General features: G+C 37.8%; 3 protein-coding genes across 3 annotated transcripts in view; 1 reads left to right on the forward strand and 2 right to left on the reverse strand.

Moving 5' to 3' along the window:
• suox (sulfite oxidase) overlaps positions 1-27,435 on the reverse strand; it is a 137,058-nt gene that overhangs the window by 78,811 nt on the left and 30,812 nt on the right. The window lies entirely within an intron of this gene.
• On the forward strand, positions 2,087-12,591 carry dnajc14 (DnaJ (Hsp40) homolog, subfamily C, member 14). Its single transcript, XM_056252432.1, has 7 exons — positions 2,087-3,381; positions 5,309-5,407; positions 5,514-5,620; positions 9,304-9,423; positions 9,533-9,693; positions 9,784-9,886; positions 11,815-12,591. The coding sequence occupies exons 1-7, from the start codon at positions 2,284-2,286 to the stop codon at positions 12,119-12,121; spliced, it is 1,995 nt and encodes a 664-aa protein (XP_056108407.1). The 5' UTR covers positions 2,087-2,283; the 3' UTR covers positions 12,122-12,591.
• inpp1 (inositol polyphosphate-1-phosphatase) lies at positions 17,838-26,259 on the reverse strand. The gene is made up of 6 exons (XM_056252450.1): positions 26,047-26,259; positions 24,708-24,920; positions 24,543-24,603; positions 22,009-22,209; positions 20,758-20,932; positions 17,838-18,343 (listed from the first exon to the last, which is right to left on the reverse strand). Exons 2-6 carry the CDS (start codon positions 24,909-24,911, stop codon positions 17,869-17,871), a joined length of 1,116 nt encoding a protein of 371 aa, XP_056108425.1. The 5' UTR covers positions 24,912-24,920; positions 26,047-26,259; the 3' UTR covers positions 17,838-17,868.

Below are 27,435 nucleotides of genomic sequence, written 5' to 3' on the forward strand. Positions count from 1 at the left end.
GTACAAAATTTTGAAATTTTAACTTGGTCATCTGTAACATCCCCATCTATTTTAAGTTGTTCAATTGTATTATTTCTATAGTGAAATTTCTCCAGACCAAAAAAATATGCAGAATTTTGTTCCCCTTTCTCCAACCATTGCTTTCGTGACCTAGTGAAGGCCCCTTCTGCCTTATTCTTATATAAATGGTCCAACTCTAGTTGAAGAGTGACTAACTCAGCTTGTTTATCTTCATTTGGACATGATTTTGAGGAGAGGGCAGCTAATTTTGATATAATATTGTCCTCTTGAGTACGTCTTTCTAATGCCATTAAGCTTCCCTGTTTCCGCAAGTACTTAGCTATACCTCAAGTTTCAATAGCTCCCAATTACTGCAGAATTTGTTTTCTGAAAGTGCTTTATACCAATGACATAAAATAAGATTTTTAGCCTTTGTTTTAATATGTTCATATTGCAGTAATGAACTATTAAGTTTCCAATATGAACTTCTACCCATGGTGTGTGGAGAAGTGCTGAACTTAATAGAGATAACATAAGAACAGCTTTATGGTCACTGAGCGGTGAAGGAATCACATTAACAGAGACATCTGAAGATTGTATACTCGCAGACACTGACCAATAATCTATTCGAGATTGCCTGTTACCAGATTTGTTGCTCCAAGTATATGTTAACGAATCAGGAAATGTAGACCTCCATATATCAACCAAATTGAATCTCTCCATAAAACGTTGAAGGTTTGTATTTTGATTATAAGATGGTCTTGCTGGTAAACAATCGAGAGAACAGTCCATATTATAACAGTATTAAAATCACCCCCAAACTACAGACTTTTTTACGATCACGTAGCCGACCGTGACGTCACCGGGTCCCTCGTGTTAACAGATGACAGGAAAGGGTTACTTACACGGAACTGACGTTAGGCTTGTGTGCTGGACTCGGAAGTGAACTGGAAAGAAGAGAGAAGGACAGTTAAAGCAGTTAAAGATAGGTGAGAAAACAGGCTGAGCTGCTTCGATCTCATATTACACTCGAGATTAACTTTGCTGCCCGTGCACTGTTGTTGTTTTAGCGTCGTACGGCAGGACTGCTAGCTGTAGGTGTTCTTCTGTTAGCATGTCTGCTAAAGCAAAACAGCATCGTAAATGAAGAGATTAAACAAATATAAAGATTCTTAAACATAAACATTCACGAAATCACAACCACCGTATGTAAACCTCAGTCGACAGCCGTTGAGGAGTCGATGCTCGTGTACTTTATCAGGACAGAGAGTTCAGTAAGTTCCAGACTTGTTTACATTTCATTCTCTGCTCCGTCTCTCATGGATCTGATCTGTTTTAATAGCTCAGAAAAACTGATGGGTTTGTAGTTTTAACTGTGTAACTTTAGATCATGTAGAACAGCAAACTTGATGGCACTAACAGTGATATGTGTTTTGTTTTCAACAAAATGCAAAGTGAACCGGCTAAATATTATTAACAACAATTTGTTATTGGTACAAATTGTGGATGCATTATATTTGAGCACTGATTGGTTGTAAAAACGTCCAAGCGAATATATGTAAGATATTTAAGAATCTTCCATTGACCAAAAAAAATAAAATAATAATAATAAAATATATATATATATATATATATATATATAATCCACAAATCTCAATATAGAGTGCAACAGTAACTCGAGTCTTTTTCCGATTAATTCTCTCTATGAAATTACAATATATATTTAAGTTCTGTCTAAACCATCAACCAAGCTCTGAGATTATCTGTCGCCTTAGTTATTGATTTAGTGCATCTCTTCAAGATTATCAATTCAATTCAGCCGTTCTTTTAATAAATTAGAAATTACCCTGGCTTCTACAGAACTATATGCCATTGGATGGTTGGTATTGAAAGTTGTGATTTTTACTTCTGGAACCTTAGTTACAGTTGTTGATGTGAAAGTTTTATAAGGCTTTTTTTATGTTGTAGTGTATAATTTGTTAGATTACATCTTGAACATACAGTGTCTTACATTATGTTATGTCATATATTTAGAGTAAGTTGACAGATTGTTCTTTTCATTTGCAGGGGTTCAGAATGATGATTTGGAAATGTTAATCTTTGATCGTCTGCAATGCTGGACATGCTGAAGACCCCATATTGTGTTTCATTTGTGAATATGAGGCAGCTGTTAAACGCAATGCACGCTGCATGTCTAAGTCTGCTGCCACCCTGAAGCTCATGATGGATATTTCCATGTCTGTCTTAAGCGTGAGGGAGTGAACCTGTGGATATCTGAGCAAGATGGAAGAAGACATGGCAATACATTGGGAGACAGTAGAGGAAGGCTCTGACTGTGGGCCGCCCATCGTTTCTCTAGCCAATCCGTGTCATGAAAATGACAGTCACGTGATGCCGCCTCAGGGACCTGACTGTGAACATGAGGCGTTTGATGATTTGGATTGTGAATTCCCTGATGAAGACTTTGATTTGGAAGTAGACGAGAATGAAGAGCAAAACACCGCAACTAAGGATCAGGAGGAAGATGGGAGTGCCGAAAAGGAGAAATGTGAAAGAGAAGGGAAAAATGAATTGGATAATGAGTTGAGGGGCGACGGAGAGTCTAGATCCCGCAATGCTGGAACCGGGAGGAAAGGAAAATCCAAGAAGAGTGGACCGGCACAGGGGCCTTGTGATCAAACGCCATCATGGACAGCTTCAATGTCTCATAGATCCTTCCTCCCATCGTCCGGGCCCAGCAGACACAAGCAGATGAAGCGACGGAACCAGCATCTGCACAATCACAGCCGCGCACGAAGGAAAAACGGGAACCAGCTGGTCATGGTGTGTCGGGATTTCCTAGCGGAAATTGTCAGTCCCTGGTGCATTTCATGCATACACATGGTCGTCGAACTCATCATTTCTTTGACCCACAGATGTGGAGTCGTGGTGGAATCATCTGGAATCGCGCTGTTTGACTTTGGATCACGCATGCTTTGCAAGGTCACCGATATTCCAGGCTTGACTCAAGATTTGAGGCGGATCCTGGACTGGAGCCGGTTTTCAGCTGTAGCTTTAATAGAAGGCATCGGCAGGACTTTGTGTTGGGCTCGACACGCTCTCCTTTCCGGTTTCAGATTTGTTTGCGCCACGCTAAGCGTTGGCTCTCAGATGATGAGGTGCGTCGTGGGAAGGCTGGCGGGAGAGAGAGGCAGAAAATGGTGGCTTGCCTTCCAAAGCAGCAGGGTTTGGCGGAAAGTGTCGGATCTGACCGCGAGGATTCACGGGCGTTTCTTTAAACAAGGCGCCGCGAATGAAAGCTCAAATCCAGAGTCTCCCACCAGGGGGGCAGAGAAGTGGCAACCTGGAGAAGAGCTGCAGAGACTTCTGGCACTAGCCAAGGTAGTGATCTAGCGTTAATGTCTGGTGACTTGATTAAAGAAGACTTCAAGCACTATATTTTAAAGTAAAACTACACTACCTTTCAAAAGTTTGGGGTCAGTAAGTTTATTTTTAAAGGGGTCCTATTATTATACTTCAGTTAGTGTGTAATGTTGCTGTTTGTGCTTAAAAAAAAAAAGATCTGCAAGGTTGCAAAGCTCAAAGTCACTCAAAAGGCCAATATTTTATATAATAGAATTCGTTTTCTAAGAACTGCAATGAACGGCTCGTTTGGACTACAACGCACTTTTTCCTGATCCTATGAAGTCATAATGATATTCCTTTGAATAATCCGCGCCCACGTAATACGCAAAAAAAGGGGACGAGACCTGATTGAGCTGCATAAGAAAAGACAATTCTGGTAATAATCAGAAATGTTTCTTGAGCAGCAATTCATTACATTAGAATGATTTCTGAAGAATCATGTGACACTGAAGACTGGAGTAATGATGCTGAAAATTCAGCTTTGATTACAGGAATGAATTACATTTTACAATATATTCACATAGCAAACAGTTTGTAATAATTGAACAACACTGTCTTCACTAATGCAGCTCAATCGGGCCTCGTCAAAGAGACGCTGTTTTTTCCACAACGATTCCATAACTCATTTGTTTGACCTTCCTAAGGCTGACAAACTTAGAGTGTTTCTGAACATTATAACCCAAACGTTTATCAGTGTGCTGCATATTTTATGGAGAACGGTAGCTTTTGTAACTCTCGCTTTTGTGAGATGGTTCACTGCTCCTTAGCTAAATTAACCATAGTTTTGTGATCGATTATTGTTTGTATTACCTTAGTTTTCTGACAAATATCACGATTAAATGGTGGAAAACATTGTATCTATAATGTAAAGGGAATATTGCAAAAAACGTACCACTCTGAAACGTCCTGTGAAATCCGTGCTTGCAAAGTCTGTGCCTGAAATCCGTTCTGCAGGATCCTCTTGTTCGTTAACATTGTCAGGGTCTGAATCATGCTCGAATTGGTTTGAAATTGACTCCATCCTCATTCACACTAGGAGGGGCGGGACATTTCCCGAACACGTGCTAAGCGCTGTCAATCACAACACATTGGACCAGCTAACCAATCACAACACATTGGCTAACCAATCACAACACATTTCGTAATTCTGAAGGAAGGGCTTCATCAAAATCTGTGTGTTCGAGCCAGGCTGGGGAGAGAGGTGCTGTACTGTAAAATATGTGAAAAATAATGAATATTTTTTGAACAATCAAGCATGAAAACATATTCTAGTACACCCCAAAAACAAAATCAAGACTTCGTAAAAGGGCATAATAGAACCCCTTTAATATTTTTGAAAGAAGTCAGACACAACAAGGCTGAATTAAAAAAATTTTTAAATACAGTAAAAACAGTAATATTGTGGACACATTACAATTTAAATGAACTGTATTCTATGTGAATATAATGTAAAATGTAATTTATTCCTGTGATCAAAGCTGAATTTCAGCATCATTTCTGATCCTTCAGAAATCATTCTAATATGATGATTTGCTGCTCAAGAAACATTTCTGATTATTATCAATGTTGAAAACAGTTGTGCTGCTTAATAATTTTGTGGAAACCGTCATACAAAATACGAAAATACAAAAGAACAGATTCTGTGCATGACTTTATGTAGCTACATAACAACCTTTATTTGTTGTTAGTTGCCTTTTTTCATTATTACACAAGGATCAAGTGAGTTTTAGCTTTTATAGAATCCAGTTTCCAACTTTAATGGTATATGCAAATATAAAGCCTATTCATTTAGTAAGCTCTTGATATATTGCTTGGGGATTTGATGTTGGATACTGTAAGTTTACAAGGACGAGTAATGAATCTTTATGTTTTACCCGTATTATCAACTGCTGTTCTGGTTCAGATCCCTGAAGAGGAGTTGGACCCATTTAATGTTCTTGGAGTGGATATTCATGCCACTGAATCTGAACTCAAGAGAGCTTACAGGCAGCTGGCAGTACAGGTGAGATGAAATAAAAGAATTGCCCTGAAACCTGTTTAATGTCTGTGTCGGAGGAATTATGGGTTTTTATGTGTTTGTCAAGATTTAATGGATTGTTTGTGTGCAGGTTCATCCAGACAAAAACAAGCACCCAGGCGCTGGCGAGGCCTTCAAGGTGTTAAGAGCAGCGTGGGACATCGTCAGTAACCCAGAGACACGGAGAGAGTATGAACTGTGAGTGCTATTAGAAAACAACCACTCAGTTGGTTTACATAATTGCCACAAAATAATTAAAGGGACCTATTATGCTTTTTTCCATGCTAATTTTTCTGCTGTTTGAGCATGAATGTTCTTCTCTATATCAGTGTCAGTGTTTCTGAACTCCCTGAAACGCCTCCATTGTAGTCTTGAGTTTTCTCTTTAGGGAACGAACACGTCACAATATTCCTCATTTAAATAATTCATACTCAGAATAAAGGGGCGGGGCCTGGTTGAGTTAGTTAGTAGTGTGTTGAAACCATAGACTGTAAAACAATATAGACGTAGTGTCCGTGACGTCACCCGTAGGTTTCTGAAGAGCGTTTTTGAAGCCTAAAGTGGGCGTCACCGACCGTCGCCATCTTGGCAGCGCGTCACCTCTCGTCACTACCGGATAACAGAAAATGGGCAAAGAGGCGGGACGTGGGTGGAGCTGAGGTGCTAATGCTATATGCTACTGGCCTCGTGCTAAAGTGCTGTTTGAAGAAGTAAAGCCAATAGTGAAAGTTCATGTTTTTGCCCTTTGAAATATTATAATAGTTAAAAGACATAACTAAAAGTGAGACTGTGTATCGTGATGTATTATTATTCTGCTATAAAAATGTATTATCATGCAGTAACTTACAATATTGCTCTGAGCTTGCGTGTGACAGTGATTCATGCACATAACGTTACATGTCAGTCAGCATGGCATCGCACGTCAAGTTCGTAAAGAGCTTTATTCAGTCCATTTTCAAATCTGATTTTGGCCGCCTCTCATTTTCTCAAATGGGTTACACCAAAGATATTACCTCAGAAGTTCAAGTAAATGCACTAGAAATCCGCGCTCATTCAAGTGTGTGCATCTATTGCATTGCCGGAGAGAAAGAACTGACACCTGCAGGATTTCATCTGACGGTACTTTTTATTTAACACTAAAAAGTAAAATAAGCATCTGTTCCGTGAGAGCAACAGTACCGCATAACGAGTGTGGTCTCTCTATCTATAGACTTTTTTAGCAAGGAAATTGTCAGACATTCATTAACGTAGTGCATGCGAGGAAAACAACTGGAAATACAGCGCTGGTTGTTCTCTCCAGACCAGTCTATGCTCCATACTCGACGACAACAACGGAATCCAACGGCGTGGGCGAAGGTATAATGCGTGTATTAAATTGTATGAAATAATCCCGAAAAAAGCACAAACACAGCAGAGATGGCAAGTACAGCAGCTGCTGGAATTAGCTGAGAGTGACAGACAAACGGCCGCAATCCTCCTGTCACTCAAGTGGCCACGATTTAATTATGCAGGGTTAATATAATTTAAACGGATGAGTTGTAAAAAAATTCACCCCCCTCACAGTTGTCGTGAAGGGCAAAATAAGCTATAAAGACCAAAACCACTTTTTGCTCCAGGCTGTAAACATGTTTTTTTCTGCTGTAAAGTTGGGCATTTTAACATGGGGGAGATGCAGATTTGACTCTCTTCTGCCTCCTGCCTCAAGCGGTCAGTACATGAATTGCAGTTTAATTCACTTCCGTGTTGGTTTCAAGAGAGAGACGGGGAGGTTGCCGCTTGGTTGAAACTCGTGGTTATGGTAAAGGGCGGGACTTTTCCCAAACGCCAGTAATTATGACCGTGGTTATCTAACCTAATGGGTCACCCTGTGTGCAATAAAATTGGGCTTTCAATTTGATTCTGGACTAACATTTGATAAGCAGGTAAATATTGTAGTTAAGTCGAGTTTTTTCCGTCTTCGTCACCTGGCTAAAATCAAATCATTTCTCTTATACTATGTACAGCTCTTTGGTCAACCCATGGTGGTTTTTAAATGTGCTTTATAAATAAAGAAAGAAAGAACATGCTGGAAGCGCTTGACCAATCACAACACACTGCTCCAGCTGACCAATCAGAGCACATTGTGCTTTTCAGAAGGAGGGGCTTCATAGAGACCGAAACTAAAGGACTGGGAAGAGAGGAGCTGCAACAATGTCAAATATGGGGAAAATGTGTTCTATGAACATTCAAGCATGAAAACCTGTTCTAGTAGAGTCCAAAAACACAATCAAGACTTTGAAAAAGTCTTGTCTCACTCCTCAATCAAAAGACAGAATTAAGAAAATATATTTTGCATGAAAAAATTACTCCTGTTATTTTGGATTGACAATATTTTCTTGCCAATCGAACACATTTTCCCCCAAATTCTCGTTTTCTGTAATGCAAAACAATTTAGCTCTCTTTTAATGTAATTTGAAAAAATATTAAAGCATGTATTATACTTCATGTTAATTTCAACATTTACTAATTCATTAAGTCAAAACAAGTTTTATCTATTAGTATTATTTAATGGACGCGAGCTAACGTGAAATAACGATGAACAATTGTATTTGTAATGTTAACAAATATGTATAATACCATAAGAAATGTTTAGTTGCACTTTATTTGAGGGTGTCCTTGTTACAGTGTAATTATACATTGAAGTACCGAGTAATATTAATTAATAATTCTTACTTCGGGTTTGTTTTAGGGTTAGTTGCTTGTAATTATGCATAGTTTGCTGGTATTACTATAGCAAGTTCATGTAACGTGTAACAAGGGCACTGTAAAATAAAGTGTTGCAAAATGTTTTGCTCACTGTTAGTTGATGCATTCAAGTATTTTTAAAGTGTTAGCAAAATATTGTTTCATAGGCATGTTATATTTCTGTGAGTCTTAAAGGAGAACTCCGGCGCAAAATGAACCTTTGGTCTAATTACACATTGTTACCTAGTCAACCGTTATCTGAGATTTGTTTTCATGATTATCGAATGTAAATAGTTTTATCTCTAAAAACAGTTTAGCCTATAAAGCTAGTATAACGCTAGTATATTGGGCATAGATCAATGACAAATAAAAATCGCTTGTTAACACTACTAACAAGGCTCAAAATAGCCCCACACGAACACGGTAGCATAATGAGGGTCCCTACCTTCAAACCGAAGCATTGAGAACTTTGTCAGTGTCCAGACAGTTTAATAAGAAGATATTTAATACATACAGTCAACTTCGCGTATACAGGCAGAAGCCATCTTTGAAATACAGCCTTTACCAGTCGATCTACGAACGCCGATCCAAGTGCGCTGGTGAGATGTGAACGAGCTATAAGTTGTGATAAGGTGAGCGCCAACAGCAGGCTTGGATCGGCGTTCGTAGATCGACTAGTAGAGACTGTATTTCAAAGATGGCTTCTGCCTGTATACGCGAAGTTGACTATGTATTAAATATCTTCTTATTAAACTTTCTGGACACTGACAAAGTTCTCAATGCTTCGGTTTGAAGGTAGGGACCCTCATTATGCTACCGTGTTAGTGTGGGGCTATTTTGAGCCTTGTTAGTAGTGTTAACAAGCGATTTTTATTTGTCATTACACTATGCCCAATATACTAGCGTTATACTAGCTTTATAGGCTAAACTGTTTTTAGAGATAAAACTATTTACATTCGATAATCATGAAAACAAATCTCAGATAACGGTTGACTAGCTAACAATGTGTAATTAGACCAAAGGTTCATTTTGCGCCGGAGTTCTCCTTTAAAGTTACTGAACTACAATTTTAAGAATTAAACGAATTCCAAATGTGACGTGTACATGTTTCTTTGATATAAGCACAAATGTCTTGTTTTTGTGTTCTGTGTCTGCAGGAAGCGTATGGCTGCTACAGAGCTTTCAAAATCCATGAATGAGTTCCTGACTAAACTACAGGACGACCTGAAAGAAGCCATGAACACAATGATGTGCACTAAATGTGAGGGCAAGCACAAGTGCGTATGACTGACATTGTCATCTCAGTCCTGTTCTTTCATTCAAGCTTCTGTTCTGTGTTACGTTCTTGCGTTTCTATGTTCACCTGAGCATGGTCTTTTTCCCCAGGCGCTTTGAGATGGACCGTGAGCCTGGCGAGGCCCGATTCTGTGCTGAATGTAATAAATGGCACAGTGCCGAGGAGGGAGACCTGTGGGCTGAATCTAGTATGCTAGGACTGCGCATCACGTACTTCGCCTTCATGGACGGCAAAGTCTTTGACATTACTGGTAGTCTATTGGCATCCACACCGACAGATATTTGCATGATGTTGATATGTTGTATGCATATGTTGTACGCATGTCCCCATGTTCACACAGAGTGGGCCGGCTGTCAGCGTATAAGCATCTCTCCAGACACTCATCGCGTGCCATATCATATCTCTTTCGGCTCCAAAGGTAGCAGCAGCGCCAGCCGCCACAGGTAACCACTCGGACTTTCTTAATGAAAAGTGCTTTATCTTCAGACCATTATAACATCATCAGCTACAGGGACTAAAAAGTCACTTATGCTCATCAAGGCTGCATTTATTTGATCTGTTTTGTATGTTAATATATTTAAAAATGCAATTTGTTCCTGTCATGCAAAGGAGAATTTTCAGAATAAATAGGGGCTTTTGCACTGGAGGAACCTTTTCAGTTCCTAGAACTATTGGCGGAAGTTCCCGGAAAATAAAAATGCTCCTTCCTTCTGCAATGACGGCCCTTCTCTGATTATGTCAGTTTGACGGATTGGGCTTCGCCCCTCTAACTGACAGTCTGCTGCCTGAATGAAACGCATACTTTTCAAGATCCAATCAGGTTCCAGTTGGAAAAGCAAGCCACACCCTCTATTTTTCTCATTTAGGATTGTATCAAAGTCTAGTATACACCCTCGGAAATACGTCACAACACTGAAATAAAGTCAGTCGCAGCTTCCGGTTCATGGGGACTTTAAGAGTTCCTATGGACGGTGCGAATGCAACCAGGAAAATGTTCCTAGGGGGACCTTTAGTTCTCGGGGCACCACCCTGGTGGCTAGTTCCTATAACTGAGTTCCTAGAACTACCCGGTGCGAAAGCCCCTATTACTCCAGGTTTCAGTGTCACATGATTCTTCACAAATCATTCTAATATCCTGATGGTTTTTACTGTATTTCTGATCAAATAAATGTAGCCTTGGTGAGCAAAAGAGACTTGAGAATCATAATAATTCCAATCTTTTGACCGGTAGTGAATTCAAATACCATTATGACAACATAAGGTATTGTTCAAAGGCCATTATGATATCTTCACTGTCAGATTTTCATTTTGAAAATGTATCTTAAAATTTGGAACAGTTTCTAAAAACCCAAAATAGGTGACATGCTTATCTATTTATAAATAAGTAAATGGATAAAAGTAATTGACCTTAAGTTTTTAGATGACAAGATCTTTGAAGTCGGCATGAAAAGAAATTGCAAGTCTTTTTCTCCCTTTATTTTCGAGTGAAACAGCTTCTAGAACAGGAACAAATGTGGGCGGGGCTTGATTTTGACCTTGGGGAACTGATTGGATGGTTGTGGTTTGCTATTGGCTGATCTCATGTGAGTGACAGGTTGCTCCGCCCTCGTCATCAGAGAAGAGAAGCTGCAAGAGGAAGAGGGGCAGTTATTCTGATTCAAGATTACGAGGCACATTAATTAAGAAAAATGATGTAAACAGATAAATAAACACTGCATTTATAATAAACACTGCAATATAGAGTTGTCAATGTTGATTTCATGGGGACTTTAAGATCTTGAAAAAGTGCACCCAAACATGTGACTGACTCTAAATAAATTTTTTAAATGTTTACATGCATTTAGTGGAAGGAAAATATGATAAATGTTGTTTTTTATTTTATTTGTTGTTGTTGCAAAATTGCATATAATGGTTTATCTTGAAGCCTACTGGGATACAAAGACTTATATTTGTAAACATACACATTTATACAAACTTACACATACCTTTGAAACTAGATTTGTTTTTTTAAAATGATTTGCATCTTGGAAATCCTTATTTGCCATTGATCAAATTGACTAAAATTTTGTCTTTATTGAGCGGAAAATGTAAGAGAAGACGAAGGGTTTCTACATTAAAAAAACAATTAGCAACAAACCACATGTGACTTATTGTTATGACGGTTATGTAAGCACTTGATCCATTGATACACATTTAAAAAAAAAAAAATTTTTTTTATACATATTCTGTGTTAAACTAAACTGGGAAGGGTCACAGCACTTGCATACCGTTGTCCTATTGTTAGTTTAACTGCTTCTATTGCTCTCCTCATTTGTAAGTTGCTTTGGATAAAAGCGTCCGCTAAATGATTGAATGTAAATGTGTCCTCTAGACCCGCCCCAGATCATCCTGCAACTGGTGGCGGCTCGCCTGCGGACCTGCAGGACTTCTTCAGCCGCTTCTTCCAGGCCGGAGCTCCCAGTGACGCGTCTGCTAATGGAGGATTCTTCCCCTCGGGAACCCCTGCGCCTCACGCCTCGGCAGCCGCTGCAGGGACCGCACACATGTTCTCAGGGCCGGCTCCACAGACAGGGTTCTTCAGCCCAGGAGCCCAGCGGAGCGACCCCAGCGAACACTGGACTGAAGGAGGGAAACCCCCGCGCCGGCGCAAGAAAGTTCGCAAGCCATTCCAGCGCTGAGAAAGGTACTCTATTACGCAGAGGTGTTGCCATGCTGTGACGTGATATTGGCCAACTAGTGCAACAAAACGAGGAAAAAGTCTCTTGACCTCACTTGAACATTCAGTGTTGGCGCTTTGAAGCTTCCTGATTAGAAAATGAAATGGCATTGAATTTCGTAGAGGAGCAAGCGAAAAGAGATCTTTTCGTTTCATGTTTGAAGCTATTTTTTGGTTTAGTTATCTCTTGTTGTGACAAAAAATTAATCAAAATTCAAGCATTTGAAATCACGTTCTTTGAAGAAACAGAAGGACTCGTGCGTAGAGACTCCTGGTGTATCTGAAGAATAATTTGACCCAATGTTAAAAATTGACATTTACTCTCACCCTCATGTCGTTCCAAACCTTTATGCCTTTTATTTTTTCATTGGATGTTCTCACAGCTTTTTCTTCTCAGCACAACAAGAACAAAATACCCAACATCGTAAAAGTAGTCCATGTGAATTATGGTTGTTTTGAAATATAGCATATATAAGATGACGTTGTGTGACGACCCAAAGACTCGAATTCAAGCTGTTCACTGATCATGTTGTTCTGGGTTAAAGAGGTCGTCCATTTTGTATCTTCAGTGGAGGGATGAATAGCAGTGAATAACTTTTTTGCTTTTGGCAAACAACTGCATGAAGTTTCTAAAAAATTGTCCTTTTGTGTTCTTCGGGGGAAAATAACAGCATCAGAGTTTGGAACAAAGTGAGGGAAATGATGACCCATTTTTTGGGGTGAAGTTTTACTTTAAAAATGTCAGGCTTGAATCTGATGGAAAATGTTGGCTGAATGTTTTGTGATATGATCACATTAAGATAATGTATAAATCACACACAGACCTCAGGGATTATTTTCTTTCTCTTCATCTGCTACTAGTAAGAGAACAGGAAGAAAACGTAGCTGTGATTTCCCAATGTTCCTGGGCGTATTGTTTAGATTTTGATTAAACCAGTTAATCACGCCACAGAATTCAGCAGTTAAATATTAAAACCAGTTTGATTTGGGACAAAAGCGACAGGATATGGGTTATTATTCTTGAAACGGATCAACGGCTCACGTGATTGAATGGAAATTTGAATCAGAAGATGGGACGATTCTTGTGGGATTTTCCCATTGAATGCTCTGCCTGATACCTGGATCTGTTGACTCCATCGCTTCATGTTTTGCTGGAGCTGCAGGAGCCTCCAATGTACAGAGAAAAAACACATTCATTTAAGTACGAGTTAAAGCACAAATGAAATGATGTAGACCTTAGATGTCTGCATGCATAGATTTTGAAATCCAGTTTAAAATTGGGTTTTGATGTGAAAATCCCAGAGCCTCCCTTTAAGAAGTCCACTTTTAATTTTTGACCACTTCTTAACACTCAGGAATCATCTTAAAAGATTATTTCATTCATCTGCCAGAGCGTCTCTCTCTCTCTCTCTTTCTTTCTTTCTTTCTTTCTTTCTTTCTTTCTTTCTTTCTTTCTTTCTTTCTTTCTTTCTTTCTTTCTTTCTTTCTTTCTTTCTTTCTTTCTTTCTTTCTTTCTTTCTTTCTTTCTTTCTTTCTTTCTTTCTTTCTTTCTTTCTTTCTTTCTTTCTTTCTTTCTTTTTCTCTTTCCAGGCCAACAGATTCATTAGTGTCCAAACCTGACTTGCTTTTGTGTGCGTTTCTTTATTTGACACTCGGCCCAATATACGTTACGACACGGACAGCTTTGCCTCTGTACAGCTGAAACATACTAATGCATAATGTGTTGAGGGTCATGTGTTCTCAGAGATGCTTTCCCTGTTCAGATTTACGTATAACTCCTGTTAAATGCGCTTGTTTAACAACAGTCTTCAAAGGAAATGGTCAATTGCAACAATAAAGCGATTTGAAGAGGCTCTACTCTCCAGAAATGAAATCAAATTGTTGTTTTGCTCTTTGTCAATGATCTTTAAGCCTGTCACTCCACTGTGAAAAGCGTAGCGATGGGAATAATGGTTTAATGTGGTTAAAAGCTGGATGATAAAACGGCAGCACGTTTACCGATGAAATTATCTTGAAGGCTAAAAATGACTGACCACACTGTAACTATAGTTGACCTAAACTAAATCACGGTTTCCATTTCTTCCGACGGTTTAGGGTAAATTTCAGTTTTGTAAACGTTTACCTTTCAGACAGTTGATTTTGATATTTTTACAGCAGAAACTTTCTATTAACAACAGTTACGCTGTTTTAATTTCTATTCACAGCTGATAATTGAAGTGGCATACTAGAAATAAAACCTTAGACGGTAACACTTTACTTGAAGGGGTGTGCATAAGACTAACATGACACATTCATAACCATGACATGACACATGTTATGAATATGAAGGAAGTTGTATGCATGTTTATGACAACTGTCATTAAGTGTCATTCGCTCAGTTATGACATTTTTAATGCAAATATGACGTTGTTTGAAATGTCTTTGTTATGACTCCTTGACATAAACAAATGCATCATAACCTGTCAGTGTCTTTGTCATGACAACTTGACATTACTAAGACAACACAACCTGTCATAAACATGACATAGCAGATTAATTATCAAACTTAAGAAACCACTTAGCTTTATTGGTTAACTTTACATTAAACTGTCATGTGGTTGGTTTTGACATTGGCTGTCATGAAGCCATTATAACTGTTTAATGACAAATTCCATTTGTACCACTGTAGTTGAGGTCAAGAAAAATATTCATGACACAGTTATAATGGCCTTATGACAGCCAATGTCAAAACCAACCACATGACAGTTTAACTTAATTTAATGTCAAGTTGTCATGACAAAGACACTGACAGGTTATGATGTTATGGACATCTTAATGTCATATTTGCATTCAAAATGTCATTATTGAGCGAAAGACACTTAATGACAGTTGTCATAAACATGCATAAACCCTACTTCATATTCATCATGACATATGTCATGGTTATGAAGGTGTCATGCACACCCCTTCAAGTAAAGTGTTACCCACTAGACCGTTTATTATTGCACTAAACTTCCTCTTGATGTTAAGGCGTTACTGAACTTTTCAACAAAATACGGGTCACTTTTTAAATTAACATGTCTGAACGACAAACTCAGACATTGCTTTTTATCGTTTGACGATTGCAGCTGTACATTTTTTTTACATGTGACTTGATTGTTTGCAATATTCCACTCACTGTTTCTAGGAACAAATGATGGGAATTGCATCCATCACGTCCACTGCACTCGAGGAGAGTTTCAGCAGGCAGTTTGAAGTCGGCACAAATGTATTTCATGATTATATGAAGGTTTATTCCAGGCGGATGGTGTTGTAGAGAGTGATCTAAATGTATATGCAAGAAAATGCTCTAGATTCAGATAATCATTAAAGTGGTTATATTGTGCAGGACACACTGATTTTCTCATTTGCTTTGCTCCTGAGCGTGTGCAAGTATAACGTTTCTGCATTAAACTCTAGTGTAAAGTAAATATTCAGTACCACATTAAAGCGCTGCTCTAGTAATATCGTTCTACTTTAATTCATTGAATTTGTTACAAATCTACGGAAGCGTTTTGCAAGCGTATTGCATTCACAAAAAATATACTCTGTTTTTCTCAATTAACGAGTTATCTCAGAATTAAGAGGATTTTTCATGGAAAAAAGTTTTTGCTGTTTTTCTGAATTAACGAGTTAATTATCTCAGAATTATGAGATACATTTTTCTTGAAAAAATGTGTTTCACTCTGTTTTTATGAATTGAGTTACTCATAATTTTAAGATAATTAAGTCATTAATTCAGAAAAACAGAGCAAAAACTTTTTTCCATGAAAAATTATCTCGTAATTCTGAGATAATTGACTCGTTAATTCAGAAAAACAGTAGATTTTTTTTCCTCAAGTGAATGCAATACGCTTCCGTACAAATCTAAGTTGACAGAAGAGCAATAGGTCAACGCAGAATCATTAAAGCCCATATGCAGCTCAATGCTTTTGGTTCTGCTCAAAATATGCCTTCATGAGGGTAACATTGGATTGAATGCTTGAATCAAAAACCGTAATATTTGCATTCATTTTGCGCACTTTCAACTTAAGAACAGAACAAGATAAAATTAGCACAATCAATCTGTTTTTATACATTTTTAAAGATGCATATTTAACTGATCATTCTGGTATCGTTGGCCTTCTTGTCCACGGTTGCTCGGTTTGGTGTAATGTAAGATTATGCTGGCTAGATTTCTTTGGGTGGGACTGTAATATATTAGACTTGTGTCCTGGTGATATTGTACCATTTAGAACCACAAACAATTGTCAAATTAACATTTGTTTGTCTTCTGCAAAGCAAATAACTTCATTACACTTTATTAAACTTAATTTCAATCTACCCTTCATGCAAAAATATTGGACAATGTTGGGTGGGGGTGGAACACATTAAGTAACGTGCATTACATAATCAGATTACTTGATGCAACGAGTAATCTGATTACGTAATGCACGTTACTTGAGTTTTACATAAAACTCATAATGTTAAGAGATCTTTTGTATGCCGTACATCGCTCTAATGAAATATTCAAGTGCTCAGAATATAATATTCTAAATGTCTTTAAAAGAAACTGAAGGTGGATGTTATATAGATAGTGGTTGAATACATTACTACGTTAAACGCTTAGAAAAAAAAAAACCTGCAAGGCCACAAAAAGAGTAATGCGTTGCTTTTAAAAGTACATTTCCCCAATGCTGATTGTGGATATTTTGACACATTAAAGAACAGCCGAAGGGGTTTTGTTAATGTGAAAATGTGATTTGTAACCACCATTTTGATTAGATTTATTCAGTATTTGCTGTAAATTGACTCAAGCACATGATGTGTAGTGTGAAGTGATGCTTTGGATCCTTTTCTAGTCATAAGCACCGACACAAAGCCAGGAGAGAATTAAATGAGGATCTTTTTGCACATAAAAGGGCATCAATGTTCCTCTGAGCGGTTTCACACTTTCCCCATCAGCTCCTTTGCTCTGTTTTTAAAAGTCTTAATTTTGTAATATCTCAATACATAATGAAGACTGTTACAGCTATAAGTTTTGAACATAATATCCCATAAATACTGAAGAAAGGTTGCTGCACGTAAAGCAATGTTTTTGCTCTACATGCACCAAAGCTGCATTTATTTAATCAAAATGACAAGATTCAGCTTTGATCACAGGAATAAATGACAGTTTACAATTTATTCACATAGAATACAGTTAACTTAAATTGTAATAATATTTCAGAATATTTCTTAAATATGTCTAGTTCTTGCAGAATGTTTGATTAAATGTCCGTGAAGGTTTAGAATGAGACGGTGAAGTACAAACTCAGGCCAAACGTCGTTCCGGTGAGAGACTCGTAATGTTTCTGCCTTTCTCAGAGTGAAAAAATAAGTCAAAAACATCACCATAAAAGGGCATGAATATCCATGTTACGCATGACAATCCAAACCCAGAGAACTGTCAGTTTCTAGCTTTCCTTTTGTCTCAAGTAACTTTAAAGTGTGTGAAATCATCTGTAATGAAACAGAGTGATTGCTTCCCTTTCCCCTTTCTCTTGAAAATGAAATTTCTTCCCAAAAATCCAAACTTTGTATATATATTTATATTTTTTTTTCTTCCTAAAAAAAACAAAAACTACAGCTTTAAATAAACATTTGAATATGTGACTATACATTATGAAACTAGAATTATGCAATAAAATACAAACTTGCATAATTTCTTAGTCATATCTTTCCAGCAAGCGCCTCCACGACTTTCTCGATCACGCTGGAGTCCAAGTAAGCGATGATTCCTCCTCGGTTGGCCCACCGCTCCACCCCTTGACTGTGTGTGTGTGGTTGGTGGTATGTGAGTTGAGTGGTGTGACCCGTGAGACACTGGCTCAGATCCGACACGCCTCCACCCAGCGCCCGCAGCACCGCGTGAGGAGCGCACGAGTCCCACTTAAACGTGCTCCCCTCCGACAGCACGTACACGTCCACCAGACCCCGCACCACACACAGGAGCTTGTATCCCGCGCCCGACGCGTACAGCAGCGACCCGTTGGGGAGCGTCGCGAGCGCGCTCGTCACAGCCGGTCTCTCGCTAGAGCTCAGCAGAACCGACAAACACTCGCTCTTCTCGGGATCCGACGGCCGGGTGAACGAGCACACGTTCACATCTCCATACGAGACGCCCCAGATGTGCTGGCCTTTCCATCTACAATCAGGACAAACGTGACATTATGTAATACAGTAACCTATTGGGTCATGATAGCTTCAATCTCTCTTACTGTGTGTTTGGCCCACACTCCCATAGCAGTGGTTAAACAATTTATTTCTTCTTGGTTTTGTGACTTTTTTCACATAAACGTGCATGCAACGTTTTGACGCGTAAATTTGAAGCCTTTCCGAAACACATCTATCTTACATTAGCCGCTTTTCCACTTTTGGGCCAAAACTCTATGCATTAAAAAGTAATGCCTCAGTTTAAATAATTTGCATAATTTATTAAACTGATTAATTAAAGTGAACTGTAGAGAAGTAAGGCAATGTTTTGCAACAAAACAAATTTATATAAAGCAAATTTGTACAGCCTTTCCAAAACGCATCTATAGGTATGGTTTCTTTTGTTCAACCGTTCGGAGATTTCCGGGCCGAGAACGGATCATTATGGTGCTGTGCCGATTGCCGAACCAAGCTCAAGTGGGAATATGACTGGAACCGTTCGGCCAGTCGGTGCAAAAGTAGCTATTGATTGTATCGGGGTTCAAATTGACATGGTTTCCATGAAATTCACCAAAAATCACCGTTTTGTAAAACAGCAAAGAGTCAGGTAAAAACAGAAGACCTTCATTGGAGCTGGTCAAACACTAATACATGCAATACATGAGAAATTATGAAATTTAAGACTCAAGGTTTACTTAAACTTGAAGAATAAATACTTAATTTGAAGAGTTTGGTTCCAAAACGCGATAAACGCCATTTCTAAAAAAAAAATGAGTTACTACAAAAATCAGTATTGTATCTGGTTGGTATTGAAAAGTCGATGTTTAATTTTAAGTAAAATGCGATATCCGCCGTGTTATTGTCATGTTTTCTCCCTTTCTTTCCAAACCGCAACAAACGCCAGTCTCCCTTCTCTGCAGAATGCGATATATCCGCTCTCAACCAATCACAACGCACCATTCCACGCAATGTAAACAGTAACGGCAGCGCCTTAAATACACCCGGCTTCCTAGTTTTTCTTATCTATTTTGTACTTTTCGATAAACAAACAAATAAAAAAATGAATAATTTGGACGGCATTGATGAACCTGTGGTTGTTTCTGCGGTGGGTGAGAAACGTAAGGCATCGAAATCGAGTCATTTACGTGAGAAGATTAAGAAGATGAGGCACTCGGGAGGAGGAAAAATGTTTTCAATCTTCTTTACAGTTCTTAATAAAAATATTATACTAATAAACTTACGTTGTTGTGTATTTTCAACAGTTTCAATATGAAAAAAAAAAAAAAACTTTTATATTGATTCAATGGATTAATTGCATTTAGATAAAAAAAAAAAAGGATTTATTGCATTTTGGGGGAAAAAATAATCCGTTTTTATAATAAATCTTTGAAAATCAAAACCTGGATTTTAATTTTTTTGTTGTTATTATGACCTACAAATGCTATGTGAAAGTTTGAAACAGAAAATAGTGGTTTTCATCTTTCCACTTTCTTGGTAAAGAAAACACACTTTTACTCAAATTAATCTAAATGGATTTATTGCGTTTTGGAACCAAACTCTTCATGTATTTGAGTTTCATAGACAAAAAGTCTGTGAAATGATGTTTTTGGTGGTTTGTTTTTTGGATCTCTCAATTACTACTGTATTTTGTTGCAGCACTGAAAAGAAGTGTGAGAAAACCAATACTTTTAAAGCTTGGGGACCAGATGTAAAGGCAGGATTTACACAAATAATGTTAGATACTATTTATACTTAGTTGTAGCTATTGCACCTCAGTATGGAATAGTAGTGATAACAAAAAAACATCAAGAATGTTTTAATTTCGTGTCTGTGCAGCTGATTTTGAACATACAAATATTCGGGTCAAACTTGTAACACAAAAATAATTTTTGTAGTTCCTCATTTCTCATATTTGATTTTTTTCCCCCCGTCTCTGACAAGCTACAAAAGCGGTTTTCTGTTTTTACATGAATCTTTAGGGAGTTTTGTTGTTGTTTATTTTTGGCGAATTGCTCTTTAAACTGACCCATTGGTTTGCATGTAAAACCGGTCCGGTATCGTCTTAGTTTAACATGGTTGTGTGTATTTCTCCTACGATCTCCTGAGTTTTCTTTTGTGGATTAAATAAAGACCATTTATTTTGGATACTACTTTGTTTCGTCGTGCATTCTCACTGTGACATATATAAAAATAAATAAGTTGTTGAAACTCTTACTCAGTGTAATTTCCCCAATCTCAAATAGTTTGATTAAGACTTAAAATTAACTTGGATTTTTTAACTGCATTTTTGGTGGCCAACTCAATCACTTAAGTGATACATAGAGATATAATTAAGGTATTTATTTGTAATTGTGATATTTACAAGAGTGTAATAAAGCCCTTTAGCTGTGACTACATGTATCTTACCCTTTACCCGCGGAGTCTTTGCGGTTGAATGGCTGGTTTATGACACCCATGACTGGTTGACCAGTGGCTCGTAAATAAACCCCAATCAGAACCAGAGCGCACGGGAGTCCAGAAGGACAAAAGCCTTCATCCGGCTCCTCTTCCTCTTTCCCTTCAATGTACTGACTTGTACCGTCTGTTCAAAGAAAATAACCAAATACATCTGTTGACAACCTGAACAATTCACACACTAAGAAAAACTAAGGCATTAAACTGGTTTGAACTTTGTTTTCCATTCTACAGGTTGAATAGTTTCAAAACAGTGTGTTTCCAGTTTCAGCCACAGTTTCTGTAGTCATGTTTCACATTCACTTTTTTCCACATAGTTTTATCATGAATATCTCCAGTACATGCCTGCAACTAGTTCTGCAACTACTGAGCAATGACACCTGACTGACGGTTGCATAAACATAGCTGCTAAGTTAAAGGGATAGTTCACCCAAAAATGAAATTTAGCCCATGATTTACTCACCCTGAAGCCATCTTAGGTGTAAATGACATTCTTTCAGAGGAATAGAATCAGAGTTGTATTAAAATGTCCTGGCTCTTCCCAGCTTTATAATGGGAGTGAATGGGCACCATTTTTTTGAAGTCCATACAACTTTTGTGTTGCCGGAAACTAGTTTCCGTCTACTAGAAACTAATTATTTTAGTCGATAAAGTTTCAAATATGGATATTTTTCTTACAAGAACGCAACGCTTCGCTTTTATGATGGATAGATGCACTTTTATGATGGATAGATGCACTTTTATGTTGGATAGATGCACTTTTATGATGGGTAGATGCACTTTTATGATGGATAGATGGACTTTTATGATGGGTAGATGCACTTTTATGATGGATAGATGCACTTTTATGATGGATAGATGCACTTTTATGATGGATAGATGCACTTTTATGTTGGATAGATGCACTTTTATGTTGGATAAATGGACTTTTATGATGGATAGATGGACTTGTATGGACTTCAAATTGTGCCCATTCACTCCCATTTTAAAGCTTGGATAACTCGTCTGAAAGAAGAATGTCATTGACACCTAGGATGGCTTCAGGGTGAACTATTCCTTTAAGACTAAAGATTAGATGACTAAATTGTAAGACTAGTCTAAGCAGTTACAGTCCAAGCAGAATACTGTACATGTAAAACTAAATATCTAAGTTAAACAAATTATTTAATTTTATGGACAGAAAATAAATAACACATGCATTACCGATGGGATCGATCCAGATGCCCACGTCGGCTGGGCTGACCGACAGCTGCAGGGATTCAGCGGTTTCGTCCCTGAGCTGAAGGTCCTGATGGATGGCTTTGCTCAGGAGGGACGCGGCGGTTTGATCCCCATCCAGGACTTTAGCCAACAGAGCAGTCGTGTCCTGTTCCCGAGCACAGACCGTCACTGTGACACACTCCCCTGATGGACATACAACCACAATTTATTCGATTAATACATTGACTAGCTCCGAGTTTGAGTGCTCTTTGCCATCACAGAAGCATAGTTACAAATAATAAAAATATTGCTTGAAATCGGCAGTCAAAAACAAAAAATAGCTTGGAATCAGCAGTTAAATATATATATATATATATATATATATATATATATATATATATATATATATATATTTTTTATCTAAAAATTGCTTAGAATCGGCAGTTAAATAAATTAATTAATTAATTAATCTAAAAATAGCTTGGAATCAGCAGTTAAATAATAAAAATATCTAAAAATTGCTTAGAATCGGCAGTTAAATAAATAAATAAATAAATTAAAATCTAAAAATTGCTTGGAATCGGCAGTTAAATAATAAAAATTGCTTGGAATCGACAGTTAAATAAACTTTTGAAACTACATGGAAACATCCTAAACTGTAAATGACCACATAAACTATTTTGCCATTCAAATGAACAAAAACTATTTTTTACAAATGATAAACCTCACGTTTCAGCCTAATAAATGATTATGCATGTTATATAACTGGCAGATGTGCTGAATGAAAATGCAAATTCACTCTCTAAAAGTAGGTGGCACTTATGGAAAAGTAGAAATATGTAAAATTCACTTATGGAAAAATGACCGCAGTTACTCCTGTACACAAAGCATCTCTGCGCTACTTTATTATGCATCACACAGTGAGAAGATGAAAAGAAAAAGCAATTGGATTTTTTCTGAACATTCCCAGATATACATTCATATAACCCCTCATAAAAAAAACTCATTAGATAATATAAACGGCCTATTTCAATGTCAGAATGACAAATTTCACAGAAAGGTGACGAGTTGGCAGGTGTAAAAAGACAGTGGAAGACAATGACACGGCATCTTGTGAACACCTCAAAACAGACATTTGCATTACTATCTCATGCTAAATATTCTTTAGGTCCTCCAATATCCTGATCACATACTCCATAATGATATCTATGATTTCACAACCATTTGCCTACAAGGTGCTGCGGCCACAACCTCCCCACTGGCTTTATCCCATCTGATTTTAAAATGGTTTGCATAACCCCAAATCAAATCCTGGCATACACACCCCCATGAACCAGGCTAAAAACTGTGATCGGAAACACATTTGCTTGAGTTTGGTGTAAACAGTGCCTGTGACAGCACTTACAAAGGTGTTTTTTTTCTGCATCATGCGTCTTAACAGGGCGTCCCACAGGGCTCTGTACTGGGCCAATCCCATAATGAATGCTTGGATCCTTTATGAAATTATATAGTCTTATACCACTGCTACAAGGACAGCACACCTCCTCATACCGTACTTCAACTCTAAATTTAACCCGTTTTAACGTTCGCATAATTTTATCTGATTCTACTTTTCCGACTTTTAAACAACTTCTGTTCTGCATGCAAATATTTATTTATATTATCACACAATCCACAATATGCCAGCTTTCCATATACCAGTTGAGTTAAATTAGCTATGAAATCAAAATGGACAATTCTTGTTTTTTTATGGAATATTGCAGCATTTATTGTAAATTATTTATTTGCGCACATAAACGCACGTGCCTTGTAACTTTAATCACTTTATTTTTCAGTTCTGTTTCCAATGTACATACTATGTACTTATTATAGTAGTTACAATAACTGGGTAATAAAGTGCAACCTTTTCAGTGACATCTCTTTTCTTCTCTGATCACATGTTTACAGTGTATGGTGTTTACTGGCGCCAGCCCAGGGCGAGGCAAACTGTCAATCCACCAACAAAAACCATCCAACCAAGTCCCTATGGACCGAGAGTTTCGAGAACTTAAGAGTTTTCTGTTAAAACGGTGTCGTGTTAGCGGTCCTAACCATTAGTTATTAATATCTAAGTTAATAACTAATGATTGTTGCGACGGAAGTGAATCAATTAAAACTAACGTTAGCTGGGAAATAACTTTATTCTAGAGCTGGCATAAAGCCAAAACAATCTCTGTTACTTTAATTTCCTATTATCACTGTAAAGCAGCTTTGGAACAATCTACATTGTTAAAAGCGCTATATAAATGAAGATGACTTGACAAAACCAAGCCACCCCCTAACCCCCCCACACATTTGTTCTTTTCCCAGAAGCCGTTCCACTCGGATACACGTTACAGTAGGGAAGAAATGACCATCGCATGTCTTCCGTTTCATGCTGACTAAAAGAGTCAAAGATTAAATGCCACATGAGTGGTGAATGCTGGCATTTGAATATAATTGCATAGTGAAATACTTTAAAATGCAGCACAATACAAAACAATGACAGGGTAACTCACCGAGCCCATTCTCAAACTTGTTTGACTCCTCCCCATGAATAAAGCCAGTCAATTCTGGAAACTATAAGTATAAAGCAAGAATGGAGAATGTTTAGCCCTCAACACAAACTGATCAGTTTGACTAAAATGAATTTTGATCTCAGTGAAAGCTTTATTTTTAAGAACCTGGGCACAGACATCATGGCGAATCATTTCCTGTATCACCACATCAGCAAGCGTCTTGAAGTCCTGGACGAATTTCTTGTTTTTGTCAGCTCCCGTCTTTTCCTGGACCAGGAGCTCGAAAAGAGTCGCTTCTTGACGACAGACGCGTGCCACATTTGCGGCTTTTTCTGCCACGCTCAGGAGCGCCCGCAGCAACTCTGCCATTACGGAGACCTGTGAATCACACATACATTAGATCATCTGCTGTATAGATCTCATAGTCATAAGTCATAATGATGCTGTTCAACCCGTTTTGGCATAAACATTAGAATGCACATTCCATGAATGGTTGTAATTTTAAGAATGCTTTGGAAAAGAATGTAAGATTGGTCTCGTTTTAAAGAAGACATTTGGCAGATTTGTGTAGACGTGAAATAAATTAAGAAAGTGAAACAAAGTTTGAGTTTATGAAAATGTACAATGTAAAAATGTAGTTATTCATATATTTTCAAAACATGTTGTACTGAAAATCTGAACAAGTGGTGTTCCAAATTTTAGGTTGATAATATGGCAGAAAATTAGCTTTCAGTAAGATTTTTTTTTTTTTTTAAGAATGTCAGTTTCAACACTAAATAGGTCAAGAGAAAACCAGGGCAAGCTTCAAAAATATTATCAACCTAAAAATGAAGTCCAACTGGGACGAAAAGTTAAAGGTCATGACGAACACATGAGGACAATGACAGACTCTTTGTGCAAAACAAATCACAGGAAATGCCTCACAGATGTCGAACACATGAGTTTACTGAGTGCCAAGCCTATATAGTTGCCAAGAGATTAGAAATGCCATCATAACACCAAAGACAACAGACAAATTTAATGTAAAGTGAATTTAAACAGTGAGTGTATTGTATGAATGTACAAATGCATGCTGCTTGTTCAACTTTGGACTCAAATATTGGGAATGTTGCAAATAAATGCAAATAGACATGCAAATGTATGACATCAATACATGGTGAAAATGATATTAGGATATACTTAAAACGATATTTTGATGATTAACGTTACTTTGAAAAGCAATTCACAGCTATGGCGAACGTCTATAGACATTTTTCTGAATGCTACACTGTTTACATCACCTTTACAGACACGCAAAATAATAAAAACACATTAGCACGTATACATGAAGCACAGTCTCTCTCTCACACACACACACACACACACACACACACACACACGTATAGAATCACTTGTATTTGTATTATTGATTTGTATTATTATTATTATTGGACTTGTATTATTACTGGATATACCTAACATTTACAAATAAAGTAAACAAACACATAATAATTGCAGCTCATACCGTTAAAATGAATCCGCAGTGTTGTCCTCGAGTTGAAGTCGCGCGCTTCCTATATGTTACTGAATCTGATCCTGTGTCTGAGGGCGCGCGCACACATCATCTCAGAAGCGTGACCTGCGGATGCAAGATAACGGAAACGCCTTGGAAATGAGCGCATTTCCCCGCCTTTCCACTGCACACGTCATTCGCATACGATTGTCGCATTCGCCCCCTAGCGGCAGTCGCACGGAACTTTGAAATTGGTCGTGAAGCAACCGTTACAATGAATGATTTTAATGTATGTAATGCATGCATGAATATATCCACACAAAACGAATGACCCTCAATACATCTGAAATAAAAATACAGTCGATTTTATAGAGCCAATCAATACAAATATATTATATAATATAAAATAATTATTTCTGCCATAATTATTAATAACCCCCATTTTACAGAAATATAGTTTACAGAATAACGTTAAAGTGTTAAAATGTTGGTAATTCTAGCTTCGCGCTCAAAGTTTTGATTAGAATACATCACATCCGGTCGACTGGTCGCATTCGGTCCAGCCGCAGAAGTTCAGATAGGCTATGTCAACAAATCAGATCCGAAATTTCTGCTTACGCATATGATCAGAACAGAGCCGTTAAATATAGAAGTATATTCTATAGAAGTGTCATAACTCTGTATTTCAATGGCCCTGGACCGGAACTCCACGCAGCTCCCGTACTAACTCTCCACTGGAAATGAATGACTTCCGGTCCGACGGCTGTCGTGTCAGTGCCAAAGGGTCAGTGCAGGAGGAGGAGGAGTTCATCAACACCGCCCTCTGCAGGAGACGAACATGCATTTCATTCTGATAAACTCCACTGGAACAACCACAGGGACGTGCAGAGATCAGACAAGACATTTTTGTTTTTTATTGGTCGCACAGTTTCTCAATATTTGTAGTATTACTCGCCGTGTAGATGTTCTGGGTATTGTTGTAGCTGAACACACTTAATAGTCAACTTGGCGGATGACACCTGTCTGTTTTTAAAAGATGAGAAACGGGTTCCTGTTATTTTGAATGCTTTAAATCATTTTCTAATGGTCTCACAGTCAATCGAAATAAAAGTGACATTATACCCGTTCACAGTCTTGAAAAAGGTCATATAGAAGGTCAAAAGTTCTGTTATATATTTAGGCATTTTAATAAGTAAATCACCCACGGATAGAATTTTAGATAATTTTTCACAACGGACAGCATTTTTTAATTATGTTTTCAATTGCTGGTCACAAAGAAATGTAACTCTATGGTCGTGTCTTGATATCTAAAGCTGAAGACATTTCTAGGATTGTTTACCCAGCCTTGTCCTTATCAACCCGAAAACCTGCTCATCTATCGACTCATACTATTTAAATTCT

Source organism: Rhinichthys klamathensis, unplaced genomic scaffold (assembly GCF_029890125.1).
Source record: "Rhinichthys klamathensis goyatoka isolate OS25496 unplaced genomic scaffold, OSU_Roscu_1.1 h1tg000095l_1, whole genome shotgun sequence".
NCBI classification, from domain to species: Eukaryota; Metazoa; Chordata; class Actinopteri; order Cypriniformes; family Leuciscidae; genus Rhinichthys; species Rhinichthys klamathensis.

Bases quoted from the DNA above. Each gene is read 5' to 3' on its own strand.
- dnajc14 (XM_056252432.1), top strand. From the start codon at position 2,284: ATGGAAGAAGACATGGCAATACATTGGGAGACAGTAGAGGAAGGCTCT. The intron at 3,382-5,308 runs GTAGTGATCTAG...GTTCTGGTTCAG, and splicing joins GACTTCTGGCACTAGCCAAG to ATCCCTGAAGAGGAGTTGGA. The intron at 9,424-9,532 runs GTGCGTATGACT...CTTTTTCCCCAG, and splicing joins AAATGTGAGGGCAAGCACAA to GCGCTTTGAGATGGACCGTG.
- inpp1 (XM_056252450.1), bottom strand. From the start codon at position 24,911: ATGGCAGAGTTGCTGCGGGCGCTCCTGAGCGTGGCAGAAAAAGCCGCA. The intron at 22,210-24,542 runs GTGAGTTACCCT...TATGTCCATCAG, and splicing joins CAAGTTTGAGAATGGGCTCG to GGGAGTGTGTCACAGTGACG. The intron at 20,933-22,008 runs GTAATGCATGTG...TTCTTTGAACAG, and splicing joins CATCTGGATCGATCCCATCG to ACGGTACAAGTCAGTACATT.